The sequence below is a fragment of the Pseudonaja textilis genome, chromosome Z (genome assembly GCF_049901715.1).
Source record: "Pseudonaja textilis isolate UNSWEBS1 chromosome Z, rPseTex1.2, whole genome shotgun sequence".
Classification (NCBI taxonomy): Eukaryota; Metazoa; Chordata; class Lepidosauria; order Squamata; family Elapidae; genus Pseudonaja; species Pseudonaja textilis.
In genome coordinates, this window is record NC_142008.1 from 85,161,301 (window position 1) to 85,181,669 (window position 20,369).

At 35.4% G+C, this 20,369-nt stretch overlaps 2 protein-coding genes across 4 annotated transcripts in view; one reads left to right on the plus strand and one right to left on the minus strand.

Annotated features, from left to right (window-relative positions):
* MARCHF10 (membrane associated ring-CH-type finger 10) overlaps window positions 1-20,369 on the plus strand; it is a 78,867-nt gene that overhangs the window by 24,961 nt on the left and 33,537 nt on the right. For 2 of the 3 annotated variants that reach the window (XM_087917330.1, XM_026717295.2), the window contains 2 exons: window positions 4,642-4,819; window positions 20,017-20,166. In XM_087917330.1, the coding sequence (XP_087773456.1) occupies window positions 4,642-4,819; window positions 20,017-20,166 (328 nt within the window). The remainder of the gene's footprint in view (window positions 1-4,641; window positions 4,820-20,016; window positions 20,167-20,369) is intronic. The other variant, XM_087917331.1, reaches the window with a different exon arrangement.
* MRC2 (mannose receptor C-type 2) overlaps window positions 7,441-20,369 on the minus strand; it is a 120,910-nt gene continuing 107,981 nt past the window's right edge. Inside the window, exon 32 of the transcript XR_015740258.1 lies at window positions 7,441-7,467. The gene's annotated coding sequence lies outside the window, so the exon portion shown is untranslated. The remainder of the gene's footprint in view (window positions 7,468-20,369) is intronic.

Here is a 20,369-nt window from a genome sequence, read left to right on the forward strand (position 1 = left end):
CGGCTATCATTTATTAGGAAGCTAGGTTTCATCTGGGTGCCTGGTTGGGATGTGTTTGAGCTGGAGGTATCAGGGGGAATCTGTTTGTGCCCAGGTGTTTGCCTGGCTTGTGGTGTGGAGATTTTTTTGTTGTGAGTGCAGGCTTCCAAATAATTGACAGTCTGGTGGAATCATCTCTTCTATTCATGCTTTCAGGTCTTTTTTCAATCTCTATGGCTTCTCTGATAGTGGCTAGGGTTTTGGTGCCATTGAAGTCGATGCTATGACCTGTTGCTTTCATATGTTGGACTAGTGAGGAAGTGTGTTCCAGCTTTTTTCCAGTTTAAAAAAAACACACGTTGCTACAACTTTAAAAGCACAACTACAATGACGTGGGAAAATACCCGAACAAAGCTGAATGCCATACATGTAAGTACCCGCGAAAACTGAAGAATATATATATATATATATATATATATATAATTTCTTTCAACTAAAATTTATTCTTTGTAGCAGATGATGCACAATTTCCTACCTTTCTACCAGCATTTTCACATAATGTTTTGATTTCCTCATGTCTTTTCCATGTTATACAAGTTTATTTATTTGGTCTAATTTTTCATCATTTATGTGTAACTTGCAATTAATTACTCAATTTTCCAATGAAAAACAATTACCTTTTTTCACTCATACATTAAACTTCTTATTGCATCATGAAGTGTTTGTCTTTGTTAATCTTCAAATTTCTAGTAACTCATAGTCTAACATATGCTCCAAATCAGAATCCTGCTTCTTCTGCTTACAGAAATACATATGAATTCACATTCCCACGAAGCTAATCTCTAACATCACGATAAGCATATTGTTTATCTATAAATATATTTAACAGATAGGGCATCCCTGTTTGGTAGTGGGAACCATTTGTTAAGCTTTTCAATTATTTTAATGCATAGTTCCGCGTGTAGTTTACTTCCATCTTTTTTATCATGTTCAGCCATAAACCTTCAAGTTCATATTTGCACAAAACTGAAAAGTTGCATTTCTTGACTTCAGCTCTGTACACTTCTAACAAGTGGATAAATAAAAGCAATTTCTTTCTAGCTAATTCAGATTGGAGTAAGTAGTTTTGCAGGTACATAAGTGCAAATGCATAATAGACTTCATGGATCAAAAGCAACATTTTAAATTGAATTGGAAACCAATTGGTAATCAGTCAAATGTCCATAACACAGGTATAACATAATCCCAGTGGCAAGTGTCAGATGGCCTGTTTCATTCTGAAATAATTTCTGAGAATTCTTTAAAGACAGCCTCATGTCAAGCACAATCTAGTAGTTTAATTCTTAGGTCTCCAACTTGCTTTTGCTATAGTCTTTTTCTTATTGCCACATATCCATTCAGGTCAAGTCCTTTGATCATATTTGTTCATAACTTGGCAAAATTTCCCCCCAAAATCATATCCAGTTTATTCATTATCACCATTCATTGGAACATATAGGTAGTCCTCATTTAGTACCGCAATTGAGACTGCAGCTTGATCATTAAGTGAAGCGGTTGCTATGTAAACCTGCAACTGTGCTTATGATTTTAATTCAGTTTTGCTCTGCTTTTGAGATCTGTGACAGTCATAAATTTGAGGACTGAGTTACTTTTTCATTGCTGTGGGTAATTGTGAATAGTTCCTAAACAAACCAATTGCTAAATGAGAACTATCTGTAATATTCAAATATAATTTCCTATAGATTCCTTTGATATTTCCTAGCACAAGCAAGTGGTACCAACTTACACTTTATGACATACATTTTAACCCTTTCAATTGTAATTAAATTCCTTCCTTTCATGCCTTTATCAGTTTCATTAAGACCCCCTTAATTTACAATATTGCCCCCTTCCCATTTCATAGTAAACTTATCTTTTTTGGGAGTCCAACCAAATATTTTCATGAATCCATATTAGAGTCTACATTGTAGTAATGAGAGTGTCAAAGTATTATCCCCCCACCCTTATCATGTCTCTGCCAAATGTTCCTTTGAAGGTAATCTTGACCTTTTACAGAGTGGGTGGGGTTGATGGATTGAATGAATATCCATGAAGGAATATGCTTGGCATCTGACAGTCTGAAGTCATTTCATTAAATTGGATTCTGGCCAGACAAGTCTTACAGAGTTGACTGAGCAGAGGTCGTGCTCTTTTACAGATAGTCCTTTGGTTCTGATGGCAGTTGAGACCAGAATCGCCCTTGTAAAGTACAATATCATGTGATTTCATTGCTTAGGGATGTCAATCCTAGTTGCCATCACAATCCTAGGACTGCATGAGTTATTAAACAAGAAGAGACAGGAGTCTCAGACAAGGACTATGGGAGTGCCACGGGGAAAGTGCCACAAGCAGGAGCTATGGAGCCCACATGGGTCATTGGAGGGCTTGGAAGGGCTCTGGAGTGGGCTTAGGATATAAAGCAGTGGGAGCAACTTAGTGGAGCAACTTGCAAACTTCCCTGCCAGCTGCCCTATTGCTTTTGCTAACAGGGCTTTCAGGTGCAATGCTGTGTTTTGATTACCACATGTAAATCCCTTCCTTTAGGATTGAGTTGATATACTCTCATTCAGATTTGCTTGAAGACCATAGAATACTAGGCTTTGAGAGCTGTACTTCAGAAGCAAGTAGGATCAGGACTTGAATCCCAATGAAATATATTTTGGCCCTCCTTCCATTTTTGCCTGTCATGGTTTGATGTCCTTCTTATGTTTATAGCGTGAATAGGGAAATTTATAGAGGTAACTGTCAATCATTGATTAATAACTCAAACCCTTATCCTAACCAACGAGTTCAAGCACATCCCTACTGATAATCATTGAAATTTGCCCTATTACCTTTTATATAAATAGGAATGATAATACCTTTGTTGAAGCTTGTTGAAGATAATGGAGATTCTAGCTATGCAGTTAATGAAATAGAAAAGTTTAGCCCTAAGAACTGCATTAAAATTGTGAATGAAATTACCAAACATGATCTATGATTTGAGTTTGGCTAATTAGAAGCTAATTAGAAATTGTAGCCATAGTAAAGGGAATATTGCTAGTTTAAAAGAAAACTGTTGGAGTGTTAACTATTACTTAAAAATATGCTCCCAGATATTTTACAATAAAGCATTTCATAGCAGTCTGAAGGGCAAGAAAGGGCATTATATGTCAATTGCCAAAAGGTCCTATTATTTTTAATACCTCAAAGTTCCAGTCTTAATCTGATTTTATGGGATATTGACAAATGTAAAAAAGCTATGAAAGATAAATGTAAAAGAAATAATTTATTTTGAATGTTTTTATGTTACTTTAATCATCTGACTCAAGTTCTGTCCTTAATAAGGAAGGAAGAAAAAAGAATAATTGAATTCCCTGACTAATCTGTTTGAATTCAAATTTGAGAGACTATAACAATCCCACTATCATTGGTACCCAAATACAGCATTAGCAAGTGAAAAGTTTATTTAGTTTGATTTTTTTTAAAATTTGAATTTATTAGCCACCCAATCCAATGAACCTAGGAGATATAAAAGCTTTTTATTGGTATCTTTCATTCTGATATATTATGGTAGAACTTGTTTAGCTCATTCTGATCCTTAATGACTTGTTCTGATGGACAGATTTAAATGCATATGGAGGTGCATATGTCCTCCAAGCTTGTTCCAAGTGGCCCTGTTTGAGAGAGTAAGAGTAGAAAGATATGAGCACCAAGGCAGCTCCAGGATAGTCATTTATGAAATGAATTTCCTAAAATAGGGAATTTGAATAGTAATATTTATAAGAGTAATTTTTTAAAACTGAAGTTTTTGTTTCAATACACTTTTGAATTTGAGAGGCTTCCTAAATTTTCAAGCTTATTTAGAATTTTGAAAATATATACGTTTAAAATATATCACAAACATTCTTACAATGTGGCTGGAATGGGTTAGCTATAAAAGGTTTACTTAATAGAAGGCAAATATTACTAGGCAGCTCTACATCTTAAAAGTGCTTGGTATGCTGTCTATCATTTTAGCATACCTTTATTTCTGGACATATGGGCACACTTCTAAATAAATGTTGCAGCTGCCACTTTATTTCTTTTCTAAGAATCCATCTGGTATCTTCATGGGTTCCAAAGACATTCTTGGAAATTAAATTGATGCTATATATTTGTAGCATGCTACATTCCAATTTAATATTTTTGCCTCAAAGAGTCTTTAAAAAATAGTAGGTTTAATCACATTAGCCTCAGTGGCAATATTAATGAGTGGTATATTTGGATGCCACATTGGAAACTAAGGCACTTGGGCTGCTGCAGATGTACCAACTTACAGTAGTTTCATAAACAAGGATGAAAAAGAATTTTGAGCCAAACTATTTGTAATGCTATTAATATCTGTTGCAGAGGCAGAGAGAGGAAATTTCTTCATTTGAGGAAAAGAAGCTTAATTTTTCCAGCCATAATCCTGACTGAAAGACTTTCATTTGCCTCAGTGAAAAATAAACAGAGGAAGAAATTCCTCTAAAGAGAAAATAATTCTCCTAATATATGGGCTGTTAAAATTAATTTTATTGTTAATAATTAAGCAGGGCTGAAGATCATGATAAAGTGGTATATAAGTCTAAGTGCTATTGCTATTTCTTTTCAAATTACCAGACCCCGTCTGATGAAATTTCTGGAAGTGATCCAAAATCCAATGTAAAATCTCATGGGAATAAATCAGAAGCTAAATTCCCTGCCATTGACAAAACATCTGTTAAACAGAAGCAAAAATCAATCTCAAGCATGAAAAAAAATGAAAAAAGTGGGCCTGGCCCCAAAAAAGATATGCAAGGTATGTATGGAAAAATATTCAGGAAAATAAATTGTAATGCGCAGGATTGGAACTAAAGAGATGTTTAAATTAAGGAATTGTGGAAAAGATGGTTTGCATAGAATACTTTTTAGGGCCATAATCATTGATTTATCAAAAGAATCCTTTGCTCTCAAAAATCAATAGTTTTAATAGATTATTGACAATAAGGCAATAAGCAATAAATGTAAAAACAAGCAAAACAGGAAATTAAATAAGGCTGAGTTAGAATCTGTGAGATTATAGTGCATAAAACAGTCTTCTGATAAAAAGCAGACATATAGTCTATTATCCTGGAGAAAACAGTCATGTTCACATTCCTTAAAACAGAACCCCCCAACCTTTTGGACACCAAGGACTAGTTCCGTGGAGAGGGGTTTTTCTGTGGATCAGAGGGGCATGATATTGTGTGCTGCCTGCATCCTGCAGATGGGGCTTCACTTGTTTACGTGCCAATGCCAGTCCACAGACTGGGGATTGGGGACTCCTGCCTTAAAAAGTACTTGTTGAATTATGATAAATATATAAAATACTATTCTCCTTACTGTAGGGTATGCAATTTATTTCAGAATGACGATCTGAAAAAGTGTTACATGAATAACCTGAATATAAATATTCCCCATACATTTAATAATTTTGTCACTTTAACAAGTTTAACCTGATAATAATATTGGAGAGTTTTTATTTGAGTCAAAGGGATTTTTGATGATACAGCCTTATTTGCATACTAAATGTAAATATAGTTGATAGATTACTCTGCAAGTATGTACTTGATATTTTTATAGTTATATCACATTCATTACAATTTGTAATGTATTTTTTTATCACAACTACACCTAAGACTTTTGAAGCAAATGTCTCTGGAGCCAAATTTTTGACTTCATCCTTCACCTAACCAAATTCATCTACCATGGGATAATAGGTCAAGTGCTTTCTTAAATTATCAACTGCTTAAAAAACATAAACCATAAATGGCGGGGTCACACAATGAGGGCTATAATGGTTTGTATGGCATCTTCCCCTTTCTTCCTCTTGTCTCATTATGTGTTACATACTACCATTAGTTGTTGGAAGGCAATGTCAGGTTGAGATAGGTAGACAGTTCACCTCTTCCCAAAAGCCTCTTTATTTTTTCAGGGGGAGGGGTCAGAGCCAATAGTGGGAGTCAGCTGGTTCACACCAGTTTGTGTGAATCGGTTATTAAATTACCTGCCCCCTGCTATCAAAGTAGATCCTGGGCACTGCGTTGCGATGGAGCACGAGCAACGAAGGAAGGAGATGGCCGCTTTCCCTCTTTCTTCTCCCTGTTCCTCCTTCTGCTCCATTGCCCATTTCTCCACTGCAGCACAGCGCCAGGATCCACTCTGATAGTGGGTTTTTTTTAAATTAATTTGACAATGGTTTTACCCAAGGTCAAGTTGGACCATGTCTCCCACGACAGCCAACCTGATCGTGGGAAAACCGGTTGTTAAATTATTGGAATCCCACCACTGGCTAGAGCATATTGTGCATTAGCCACGCACACTAAACAATTTCATGTGAGAAATTTGCTATGGTGTCTAATGGCCTTTATTGCAACTTCAGTATGTAGGTTAGTTAATGTTCACATTAAAGAAAAATTCTCAGCCGAAATTCATTTAAGAGTAGAAAGACATTTAATGCTTTAATCAGAACCTAGCAAAAAGAATGAATCATACTCAAAAAAAAATTAAAAAAATGAAATCATATACAAAATAGTGAGTAGCAAGCTATATAGCAATACTATGTTCAAATTCTAAGCTTTGAAATTTCATCCTAATCCCATACCAATATGCATTTCATTCTATCCAAGTAAGCACAAGAGCAGCTGTCATGCTTTTTTCTCTGTGTGTTTTTCCTTCTGTGTTTATGCATGGTTGTGTCTTTTTGTCTTAGTGATCATTAATTGACAAATGTCATTTGCCAGGTCTACAGAAGTTAGGGTGAAAATTTCCTCTACCTGGTTGGTTTCCAAATTGGTTTCAGGAGTCTTGTTTTCTCCTAGGGTTTCTTACCTAATTACAAAAAATGAAGCTCTTTGTTGAAAATAGGCACAGCCACGGGCAACACTGGTTCCAGTAAAGGTGCTGTCTAGTTGTGGCTAATGCCAAATGCCTTTAATACAGTTTCCTGATAATGACAGTAAAAGAAATTTCCCCTCTCCTGTCTAGATCTCTATGTTTCCTAAATACATTTGATCACAGTGTAATACAGAAAACTGGACTACTTGGATTTATGCCATAAAGATATACCAGAGCTTTTCCTTTTCTCTTAAGTTGATATTTGACAAGAAATCTTAAGAAAAGAAAATAGTTTATGTTGAAAAAAATATCTTTCTTTTATCTTTACTACAGCCATGAGACCAGAAGTGAAATACAGCTATGCACATCTATGCATATGCATACACAAACATACACACATTACATATGTAACTATAAATGTTTAATGAAAACCCCACAGTTCTTAAATAACAAGGAATGAGAAATGATACATATGGAAGCACAAAATTGAGCAATCCAGGAGGATATGTATAGATCTTGGTGAGGCAAAGGAAGCAACAAAAATAAAATTTCTTCAGCATAGGAGAGAAGATGAAACTTATCCAGAATTTCCTATAGAGAGAATAAAAAGAAGCATAAGGCTCAGGGACATAAGCACTGGAATAGTATTTTTGTATTATTCTAGCAAAGTGGCAGAGGGCAATATATATCCCGCATGCCCAAAGACCTGATGAAATTTCAGAAATGTGAATAGAAGCTGGCACATAGTCTTTTGAAAAAAATCCTATGAGCTGTAATGCTTTGAACCAGACTTAGGCTGATTTGAAGATCAAAGTCACAGATGTTACCTAAAGACATTTATGGTTGATTGCACAGTATTCTAGATGTTTAGAATGAATGTGACATTTTTTCAACTTTTGAGTCTACCTAAGGCAGATGTTGTTAATTGGTATCTTACAAAAATACACAAAAGCAGCTAAGGGAAGAGACTCTTTATTTGGCCAACTCAGTTAATATTCTGTTGCCAACTAATTAAAGAAGGATGATATAAATAGACACAAATTGGGTGAAATTGATACTTTAAATGTCCTGTGGCTTAGGCCCCAAACTGCAGTATTTTATTTCCTTGAGATCCATTTACAGATTCACATGTTCAGGAACAGAGCTTCAGTTTGATGTCATCTACAGTTAAACAACTCATTTGTCTCAAGGATGATCCAAATAGATTACACAGATGGGGTGGAAGTCTTGTGTGTTGGTCTTTGACATCTGCCTTTCAGATTCTTCTGGTCAGAAAATCTTGTGATATTGCTCTTTTTCCCATTTCTGTCTTATCTTCAATTTATCAAGATACTTGAATAACTGAATATCTTATTTCCACTTAGTACATTATGGAAGAAATGATACAGTAAATTCACAAGTAAAGAACAGACCTTTTTCTAGTGAGCCCAATCCCATTATGAGCCCAGCAAATTTAAAAGTTATAAAATTCATACTTTCCATATTTTACTCATTGTAAAATACATTAAATCTTATCACTTTCCTACCAGACAGAAGTTATTTATTTAACATAGTTTTGTGAAACCACTAGGAATGATTATTTGATTGACAATTTGAGGTACAGTGTCAGCAATATGGTGATTTGATACCTCAGACCAATATAGTGATGACATCTTGAACCAGTGTATAGAACATATGTTTCTAAAGCATTTGGGCCATATTGTTTCGTAAATATCTGTTTCAGTTGTATGTATGTATTGTGAAGTAGATATTGCAAAGTATTATCTTATACTTGATATAGTTATCCCATATGTTTCCTTGCTATGAATGTGGATTATTCAATGACATCAATTTTTTGTGTGGGTTCTAGATCAGACATCAAAGCCCATGGGCCAGATCCAGCCTGTGATGTGTTTAGATGTGGCCCACAAGCAGACTAGTAGGAAGAGGTGATTGAGTAGTTACCTCTTTGCTTCTTCAAATATCTTGTCAGTAGCAGCAGCACTCTCTGCCTGAGAATGACTGGCGAGGAAGGAAGGGGAGAGAAAGAAAGATAATGCACAGTAGGCACTCAGGTTGTGTGTGTAGTAGGGGAGCGAGCAGCGCTGCACAGATCTGGGGGAGGGTCAGCTGAAGTTGCAGTGTTGCTGTGGATCTGCTAAGGCTCAGTCCATGTAGCCCCAACTGACTTCCAGTGGCCTCACTGTTGCCAGCAGCATCATGCAGCCTTCGGGAGAGCTATGGGGCTGCCAGGATTCAGCTGGAGCTATGGGGCTGCCGGGATTCAGGGGAGACCCTAGAATCAGCACACGCAACTCCAGTTCATGAGCACTGTGTGCAAAGCCCAGCTGAGCAGTGGGTGACTGCATGGCAGTGGGGTGGGGTAAGGCCGGAATAGCGGCTGATGCCAAAGCTCTGCCTTAGCCCCAGAGATTGACACACCCAGAAGAGAGAAAAAGAGGAGGATGTGGGGAGAGAGGAGAAGTGATAAAAGGAGGGTGGTTTAGCGGGTAAGGGAGAGGGAGAGGAGGGAGAGGGAGAGAAGATGATAGGAGAGGCTTCTTTGGGGCAAACCTAAGGGAGAGAAGGGAATTAAGAGAGAGAGGAGAGAGAGAGAGAGAGGAAGACAGGCTGTCCAGCCATTTGAATACTATCCAATCACATGACTCACCTTCTGGGAGAGACTGACCCCACCCCATGACCTGCAGCCCACTTATAACCCAGAAAATGTGGACTCACATCATCCTACTGAGACTTAGACATAATGCAGTTCTGAACTAATATGATACATAGTCTTTATGCAACTGGTCTTTTGAGGGCAACCATAATGCAGATGCGGCTCTTCAGTAAAATTGAGTTTGTCACCCCTGTTCTAGATCAAAAGTTAATCTCTTATTTTTTAATGATCAAACTTAAATAGCAGTTTTAAAGGCTGGTAGTAAATGGTAATTAGAACTGGGATTGCTGTCATTAAGCAATGTGGTTTTAAATTGTGGCCACTTCACTTAATAACAAAATCTAGGTAGTTAAAATCTAGATAGGCTTTTGTTAAATGAATGCCCTGGTCATTAGGTGAGGCAATTTTCCGATATCTTCTCACAATCAGGTTAGTATAGGGAAGCCAGCAAGAAGTTGCAAGCGCCAAGCACTGGCAGATCAACATGGGAGCACGAGTACATAAAGAAATACAAAGCAACTTTATATTCTTTTCTTTTATATCTAGTAATCTTAATCCTTATCCCTTCAAATACAGTAATATCAAAAAACTTCTTTTCATTTTTTTGTCGCTTTTCATAAGCTCCTTTAATAAATCCTATGTAGGAAAATTTTCCAGATCTTTCTTCTCTGAGTATGTTGTTAATTATGAAGATATCAGCCAATTTCTTTTGTATTGTATGTCCAATGTAACATCTTTTTTTTCCACATAATTTTGAGTCATTCTAACTCAGTCACCTTTTTTGTCACGTAGAACATGCTTCTTTTCCATCTTTTCGAAGCAGCCTATCTATAGAGATAGGCACTTTTAAAATTAACTTCTGGATCCTTTGTTCAAAAATTTTGTTCCTTCAATATATCCAGTGTTAAAATATTTTACTTCATTCTGAACTTGTAAGTCAATTTTAAGCGTTCTCCTTTAATTGTAATCTTTAGTTCCTTCTGGTTCCCTCTAATATACAATTTTAAAATTTTTATTACTGTTTTTAAAAATTTCAAAATGAGAGCAATTTTGCATGGAAGAATTATCTATAATTAATTCCAGATATTTTTTAAATTTATCTGGACTCTTGGTCTGCTTGTGACTTTCTAAAATCAAAATTTTAATTACTGTTTTTTTATGCTTATTTCCTGCCACATTTTTTAAAAGTTCTGAACTGTAATTAAAACTTCTTTTGCTAAGGATTGAAGGAAATTAACTTGGTGCAATAGAATGTGCTGATCCAAAGAATAATAATAATGAAAAGCAGTTAATAAACCATTTCTGAAAGTGATTAGAAAAGGATACATGCAAATATAATGACATTTCAAACACACTGACTGTAGTTTGAGCAAGTAGGGTATTTCATCATCTCCCAGAGTTGTAAATCCATTGGAAACTGCTTTCTTGCAGTATCCTCACAAGAAGCAGTTGTCTGGAGAATTAGTGGATGATCTGAAATCCTCTGTTTCTCCTGAGAAAAATTATTAAAGAGCTGCACTACTTCCTAGCTCTTCATTCGGCTGCAGTCATTGGCTCTGCTTTTCATAGAGTTGTCCTCAGTCCATCATTTCTTCCTAGTTTATACTATTATGTGAGAGTAAAAAGTTGAGGTGCTATATTATTATGTTATTCTACTGCACCAAAGGAAGTCAGAAGTCAATGCCTTTTCTTTTTACTCTCTCCTTTTTCTCACACTTTCCCTTCCCTTTTCCTTCCCCTATCTTTCCTATTATTTTCTTTTGTATTTTTGTATCTTATAGTATTAATACATAAATAAACTAAATTTATTCAAGAAAATGTCCACCATTTCTTCCTTAAAAGACTGGGATTAAAGAGGAACAACTGGAAGACAGGTTGAAAAGATATAAAGGGCACCTTTTTATTAGTATTTAATGTACTGAAAAAGAAAACAATTTTGTAAAGATACTAAATTATAATCCAATGGGCAAAAGGTGAGGGAAAGCCATGTCTTTTTAGGACAGACATCAAAAATTCAATCCAAACTGTAGTAAAGTTATTCTTATTTTTTTCTCTTTCTACCATTTCTAACATTCTCTGTATTTAACGCTCCATTCTCAAATAAGCCAGTGCTTCTGTAAAGGTGCTTCTTCATAGTATGTATGTGTTATATCTTGTAAATTTATCTTCCTCTTTTTGTGGCAAAAAGTTCAAAGATTGTAAACATTTCAGAGCAAGGGTTTTTATTTTTCTGTAACTATTCACTATAAAGTCAATCTGTTCATTTAACTTTTCCCCACCACTACTGCCACCATATACATTCCCCACTTTGAAGTTTTGCTTCATCTTTCTCTCAAGGAATTGAATAATATGCCAAATTCTCAAAGACAGCTTTTTATGTGTTCCCTTGTATGCCATTAATCTTGAATATTCTTTGTTAAAGTGCTTATTAACCTCAAATATTATCTTGTTTGGTAATTAATATTGATTCATTAAACATCTGTAATGCTCAGTCCCAACAAGTTGTGTTGAAAGAGGCCTAAATTTATAACAATGTGATGTCATGTAGCCTTCTTTTTTAGCTTGTAACAGATTTTTGGCTTAGCATAATAACAAAGAAAAAAAACCCTATTGCCTTGGATAATTGTTTAAGATAGATCATATCTGAGAAAATTCACAAAGTTTGACTTCAGAATTACACTTCTCAGCACTTGTCAGAGGCATATTTTACTGGTATTTAGATTTTGGTTAATATATATAAAAAAGAGAAAAACAAATGTCATGACTAATCCAGAAAATAGTTTATTTGATGAATTTTATTAAGCCACACTACTGAAAGCATCACATCAGATGTAATATTTGCTTAATATCTAAATAACAACAACAACAACAACAACAACCCAATGAGGCACTACCTTGATATGGTTGTGTGGCTTGTGTGCTCTGAGGAAGATGAGAGCTATGCCAGAGAGTCAATCATACTGGACATGTCTCATCAGAGGAGTCAGAGTGTCTCTCCCATAAAAAATATGGTGTCTCGCCCATAAAAAATATGGTGAGACATACATTTCTGAAAATCATACTGGCTCAGATGTCACCCAGGTTAACAAGATCCACCCTAGATATTGGACTTCCTGGATATCTGGTGGAAAATGTATCAAAGGACTTAGGACTGTTGGCTGAGCAATCAGGGCCAGCAACTGCAAACTACTGGAAAAAAAATGTGTTTACCCATCGCAAATATATAGTGATTAAAAACAAAGAAATAATCATCTGTTATTGCAGATCAAGTCCAACAAAAAGAGGATATTTGAAATAAATGCACCAGTTCTTAAAAGAACAACATCCAGAATTAGAAATAACAGAACAGAGGATATCAAATCAATGTTGATTTATAATATGAAGTAAAGTATTCACAGAAGAGAATTGGAAGAACTGAAAAGATTTACCCAGGGCAAAGAAATCAAAGCCTTGCCAAAAGTAACTCAGAATATAGGCAAACCAGAGAGAAATTGGCAGTAGAGAAAACCAGCTGAGATGTACAGTTGTTTTTATTTGGAAACCAGGCACCCTGGACTTCTGGCTGATGTCGCAATGGGACCAGAAGCAGCCGTCTCTGTTCCTACGCTGGCTTCTCGCTGTTTGTGGGCTCTGGATGGCGCTGAAAACCGCCTTGGAGGGGAGGCAGAGCTAAGGAGAGGTGCCCGGTGAGGTTCCAGGGGAGAATGCAACTCCCCTGTGGAAATCCCAAGCTTGCTCTCTATGCCACGATGGAGAGAAGAGCAGACAAGAAGGTCGCTACAAAGTTGGGACAGCTGAGGAACACCTAAGCGCAGCGCTAGAGTGGAGATTGGGAACGGTGTTTGAAGAAGGGTGAGAAGAATTTTATTTTATTTGTACCTACCCCAAAGAGACTATAACAGAGAAGTTTAAAGAATTATACTAGGGGCGGCTTGGAAGATAGAAGAAGAATTGGGAAATAAAAAGTTCTTTTAAAAAAACTTAAAACTTTAAAAGGAATTAATTTGGAAGAACACTAATTTGGAATTGGAGATCGTACAGGATGTGACATTGAAAAGCATTAATTTGAATGCTGGAAATAATTGTTCTAAAGAGAAATAATGTTTGATTTTTAAAATTGGTGAAGCTAAATAAAGAAATGGAAAAAGTGGCTGTGAAACTGAACTAAAAGCGCCACTTGTTGATGATAGAAAAATCCTGTAGATCCCTTCAAACTAACGATTTCATCAAAAGAAGAAATTAAAAAAGAATAAAAGAAAGACATTATAATAAGACCCCTGGAAGCTGAAATATACCATAATTAAAGCGTAAGGATATAAGAGGGTACTACCCCTGAAATTATTGGTGATTTGGACTGATTAACATTGGGAATTAAAGATCTGAGGACATTGATATTTAAAAAAATAGAGTCACTGGTTCAAATAAAATAAAACTTACTAGATACTGGACAATTGGAATAATAAGCAACATAAAGATGGGCGACATATGTAAAGAAATAAAGATGGACGTTTGAGCCAGGAATGAGATGTGGGACAGAATGTTTGATTTATGCAGTAAAATACAGAATATAGAGGAAAATTCAGAAATGGTGATGGTAGCAGAAGAAGAAGGAGAAGAAAGAACGAAGAAGGAGTTAGAAAAAAGAGAAATCAATGAAACAGAACAAAAGGAATGACAAATAATATAAAAGAAAGAAAAAAAGCTGAACATGAGATATTAATGATAATTGTAATAAATAAGGGGAGGATATTGAGAGAGGAATGCTGATAAATGAAATATTAGGGAAATACAGAAAAGAGATCAAAAGAGGGTGGGGACAAATTTTGAGCTAGGGGAAAGAAAATATCAGAAAATGATGATAAATGAAGGAAGGATTAAAGGAAAAAGCCAAAAGATAATAGAAAATTGTAAGCAAGCAAAGAAACAAAGAATTTATGTAAAAGAAAGACTTAGAGACACCGGTTAGAAATGGAAAAGAGGGAGACTCCACATGAAGAAGTACATTTGTAGTAAAATATATGTAATAGATTTTGAGGAGAACTTTGACTAAGAACTAGAATAAGAAGAAATAATTTAAACGTAATAGATATGAAAATAAGAACTTATAATAGATTAATCAAGTAAGATAGATAAATGTTCATGTAAGATATATGTTTATGTAAGATATATGTGTTTAATAGTTAAGATATGAAAAGAAATGTTATGTGGAGCCTGACAGAGAATAGTACAATAGTTTTTTCCTGACAAGGAAGAAACAGTTCTGAGTGCAGACAGGGGATAATAAAACAAGATGCAGAAGTTGGAATGAAAGAACTAATAATAACAGCAGAAATGGTAGAAAAAAGAGCAAGGAAGATCAGCACCATGTGAAGATGAATTGCATGGTTTTTGGTTGAAACATCTAATTGGTCTATACTCACTTGTTGGTAAGCAATTTTACAACATACTATAAGGAGGTGAAATTGAAGAGTGGCCAACATCTGGCAGAGCCTACCTGATAATGAAAGATCCAGCAAAAGGGGCAGTACCAGACAACTACAGGTCACTTACTTGCTTATCAACAACCTTCAAATTGCTAACTAATGTAATAGCAGCTGATGCAGTCCAACAGCATCTAGTAGAAAACAATATATTTTCACCTGAACAGTAAGGAAACAGCCCCAATAGCAGAGGAACAAAAGATCAACTCCTAATAGACAAAATGGTTTTGGAAAATTGCAAGAGAAAGAAGACCAATTGAATGTAGCACAGATTGACTACCAAAAGACATTCAACTCTCTGCCACGTGACTAGATAATCAAGTGCCTAGAAATAATGGAAATCAATAGAAACATCAGAAGCTTTATGCAAAAATAGATGGCACAATGGAAGACACAGTTGCAGGACAGTGGTGAGAGACAAGAGGTTAATATCAAGAGAGGAATATTTCAAGGAGATTCACTGTCACCACTACTATTTGTCATTGCGCTGTTTCCTCTGTCAATATTACTGAATAACTCAGGTTATGGCTATCAAACATCAAAAACCTCTGCCAGACTATCCCACCTTCTTTACATGGATGATTTGAAGCTCTATGGAGAAACACAATCTGAAATAGAATCGCTGTTCAACACTGTCCTTATATATAGCCAAGATATTTAAACTGTGAATTTGACAAATGTGCCAAACTCACTATCAAACAAGAAAAAATAGTGAACACTGAAGGAATCAACATGTCCCATGGGATAACATTAAGAGTCTGGATGAAGATGGTTACTACAAATACATGGATATCCTTCAAGTTGACAGTATCAAGCATACTGAAGTCAAGAAAAATATTAGAAGTGGCCGAAGAAGGTGGAGTCTCCTCGCTGACGGACTGTAGATCATAACTCTCTGTGGCTATGGTCCGTGCTCTTTCGTTGGAGAGCCCTGATCATTACAATTAGGAGCTGAAGCTGCCTTGGAGGGCTGGTGGAGTAAGGGGAAGCTGCAAGCCAGGTTGAGGGGAGCTGCATCTCCCACCCTGGGCTTGGTCTTTTTCCCCCCGAAGACGACTGCAGCGGTGGTTTAAAATGGCCACCCCGAAGAGGAGGACTCATCTGGATTAAGATTTGTGCAGGAGGGAGAAAGAGGTGGATAACATCTGAACCGGGACAACTAGGCAATACAACTAAACAAAAGTACCCCGGGATTAAGGTAACATGGAATTTTTACAAAAAGAAAAGTGAGTGGCGAAATTACAAAGGGACAGGAAAAAAAATGTTTTTGACAGCTAAGCGGGGCTTTGAACCGGGAAAGAAAGAAGCTGGAACTAAAGATTTAATTAAATTGGACTAAAATATTTTGGGAATAAACAGGCATAAAATAAAGCTGGACTTAAGATTGTCAAAAAATAATAATAATAAAGTTTACAAATTGGAGACTGGACTGTGCTGGAATATTGAGGTTCGAAAAACCCTAAATAAAAAAATAGGGGGAAAAGGTGAAGACTTTGTATAATGGAGAGTGCCACCTTTTGACAAAAACTTGAGCTCAAACAAAAGGGAAAGCATCCTGTTTCTGAATGAACTTGTGTGGATATAACATTAAAGAAATATTGAAACAAAGTAAGAATCTTAGAAAGTGGAAGCAGAACTAAAATAAAGAAAAAAGCAAGGAAAGACTGACTGTGGGATTGATTGATGTTTTTGGGATAGACCCTGGGCTGGAATAACTGAGAACTTTAGAAAATTGAAAGAAGAAAGAAGGAAAGTAAAAGTGTTTTTTTTTTTTTTTGTGGACTTTAACGATCATAAAATATAAGAGTAATGATGATATCTCTTTGGGAATTAAAAATGGAACTTAAAAATATGAGAGAATTACTACAGGAAAGAGGCGAATCACTTTGCTCTGTGTTAGAAAAAATGGAACTGGCGATTGAAGAACAAGAAGAAAGAGCTTCAGAGGAGGAGGAGTCGACTCAAGGAGAAGACATTTTAAATAGACAATTAACACAAAGAACACTACAAAGAAGTGGGGAAAGACGGAAGGTTAAAAAGTTGAGATTTAAGAAGGCAATCAAAAAGGGGAATACCTGTGAAGTTGGGAAAGGCAGAAAGACCCAGCAGAAGAGGGGAAAGGAAGATATTAAGAAAGAGAGGGATATAAATTGGAATGAGAAAAGATATGGGGAAAAGAGGGGGAGGAGAAGCATTAAGAAACAGGTGCATGAAATAAAGAAATACGGAAATAGTAAAATGTTGAAAATAAATTGTTTTTTCAGAGATAATGGTTGATGAATTAAAAAGGAGATTCTGTAGGGTGACAAGGGGTAATAAGAATATTTCTGCAATTAAAAATATTTAGAAATAGGGTAATATAGATACTGATAACTCTTATTAAAAATCAAGGGGGGAAAATATGCTGCGGAATCCAAATGAAAAGATGTAATGATTATTATTGTAACTTCTTAAAAATAATGGTTTATTGGGAATCAAGATGAAGGAATAAAGATATATTTTAATCATTGAGGTGTCACATTCAAAACAGTAAAAGGGGGGAAACCTAAACTTGTTTTTTTTTTTAGTGTTAAAATTTGTATTAATCTAGAATTTATAAAAAGAATGTGTAATGGAAAGGGAATATGACAGACTAAAGAACCAACTAAATTAATAAGTTAATATAGACTATTAAAAGCAAGGAGAGACATTGGTAACTTTATATCATCATCATCATCATCACCACCACCACTATTATTATTATTATTATTATTATTATTATTATTATTATTATTATCATCATTATCATCATTATCATCATTATCATTATTAGGCAAACACATATTGTTTATCTTTATTTTTAAAATAAATATTAAAGGATTATATTTGAAATAGTTGAAATGAAACAAAAAGATGTTTTGACTGAGATTAATGAAAGAGGCTAGAATTAATGTGTTTGTTTCTCTCCTTATTTGGAAAATTTGGAATGGAAAAGGTAATAATAGAATTAAGTATGCATATATGAATGTATAATTGCTGTCATATTTGTATGTAAAGGTGATGGCTCGGAAATATCTTGTCCACTAAAAAGAGATTTTTGTTTTTAATGTGAAAAACTGAATAAAATTTGTTTAAAAAAAAGAAAGAAAAAGATTAGAGGTGAATACATAAACAGAGTGAAGGATCTTAAAGTCCAAATTCAGTGGAGGAAATACCATCAAGGCAATCAATTCCTGGGCAATTTCAGTCAGCTGGAGTAGAGGATTGGACTCAAGCAGAATCAAAAACAATGGATAGGAAGACAGAAAAAATAAAGACAATGAATCATGTCCTCCTTGCAGTGACATTTACAGACTTTACCTACCAAGGCAAATAGGTGGGCGTGGAATGTTGCAGGTACATTAGAAGAAAAAAGAGGGTTTGGAAAAATATCTGAAGGCAATGAAGAAGATGCACTGAAGTTAGTGTACCAGGAAGGCTTACTGACTACTGGAGAGACCAAACTGGCCTACAAGAAAGACCAAATGAAGAACAGAATGAAGGCATGGGAAGACAAAGCATTACATGGCCACTACATAAAAAAATAGCAGGTAGAACAGATAATAATGAGACCTGACAATGGCTAAGAGCAGGAAAGTTGAAGAAAGAGACGAAGGGACTAATTCTGGCTGCACAAGCCAAGCCTTAAAGACAAAGGCATACAAAGCCAGATGTCAGGGTTCCAGAGCTGCCACCAGAATTGAGAAGATAGCAACAGATAATAAGTGCTGCCTGTGCAAAGAAGCTGAAGAAACAGTGGACCACTCGGTAAGCTGCTGCAAGAAGATCACTCAGACTGACTACGTGATGAGAGCAGAAGGAGCTTGCCATATGCCTTGGTGGTTCAAGACCAGAAGGTGGTGCTATACAATTTATTTCATTTTTTCCTCATTTAAATTTTTTTAATATGCCAGAAAAGCTAATATAAACTTTTTGGGGGCATATCTTTCTTTTATTTCTTGATTTAGGGAGCAAACATCAACTGAGATTTTTCTCTGGAAATAGCAGAAATTTATCAAGCTACTACACCAAAGTAGGAAGTGGATCTATGTTGAGAAAACTCAGAAGGCTTCTGGGAGGAGAGATTTGAAATCCCCTTTCACTCTATAGTTAAGCTGCTACAAGAATCTAATATGTTCTGAAGAATGTCTCTGTAGAACTGAATCAGTGGGAATTTATTTTAGAGATTGTATTTCTTCTAATATTAGTTAAATTCAGAGGTATTTCATATAGAATAAATTGTGATTATCCACTCTTCATTAAACTAAACCTTGTAGTTGAATACTTCATGGACACATCTGCTATCTGAACATCAAAGCCACAGATTGCAAATCAGCATTTTAAGTTGAATGTAACTCCATCTAAGGCAAGATGATTCTTGGATTACCAGTATTTTAAAATAAAATAAGAAAATAACTCTCTGTTTGAACTCATCCAAGAATATACCCAATATTACTAATAATTTAAGATTCTTGATACAACTAATTCTACATTCAAAAGATCTTTCCATTAAACATATTTTGATTTATCTGTTTGCAGAATCCAAATTCTTCTTGCAAATTTAATGTTATAAAAGGCCGATTAATAACAAGATGATCTATAGCAGGGGTGTCAAACTTGCATCATCACAGCAGTGTCAATGATATGTTAGGACTTTCCCCCATCTCTGCTAAACTAGGGGGTGGGGATAGCACGTGACGCATCTGGCCCTCAAGCCACAAGTTTGACATCTCTGATCTAAAGAATTGGTACTGGTTTTGTCTGTGAACTCCAAGAATTTCTCAGGGAAAAAGATCAAATATGTTCCTTTCCAGTGTTTTCCAAATGCATCTCGCATTCTTTATTATTAAATCTCTTTAGCCTTCTACTTTTATTATTCCAGTGCAAGGGATGGTATGTTTCTAAATTAATAAAATTTTGATTTAAGATTGTCCCTATCTTAATCTTTCTAAAACAAGTGATTTAATAAACCAATGTTTTTAATAGGTTTCCCAAAGCCAATTTTATCAAGAAGACAACAAATGAACCAGAGAAATGTGCTGGAAAATCTAGAGTCTGAAACTTTTAAAAAAGCAGAAGGAAAAGGAAGGAAAACGCCAGCGCTCCAGGGAATAGCAAAGATTACTAGAGGATCTGGTGAGAAATTCTTTTGCAAGTTGTGCTGATTTTATGACTTCTTTTTGTACATGTATGGAATTTTCTTTAGATTGATTTCTTGCTTACTTTAGCAAAGAGAAAATACATAGAATATTGTCAGGTTAATTGTAGCTAAAGGACAAAACATGAGCAGGTCCATGTATTAAAGTCCCAGTATGTAAGGAAATCTTATAAAAACAAAG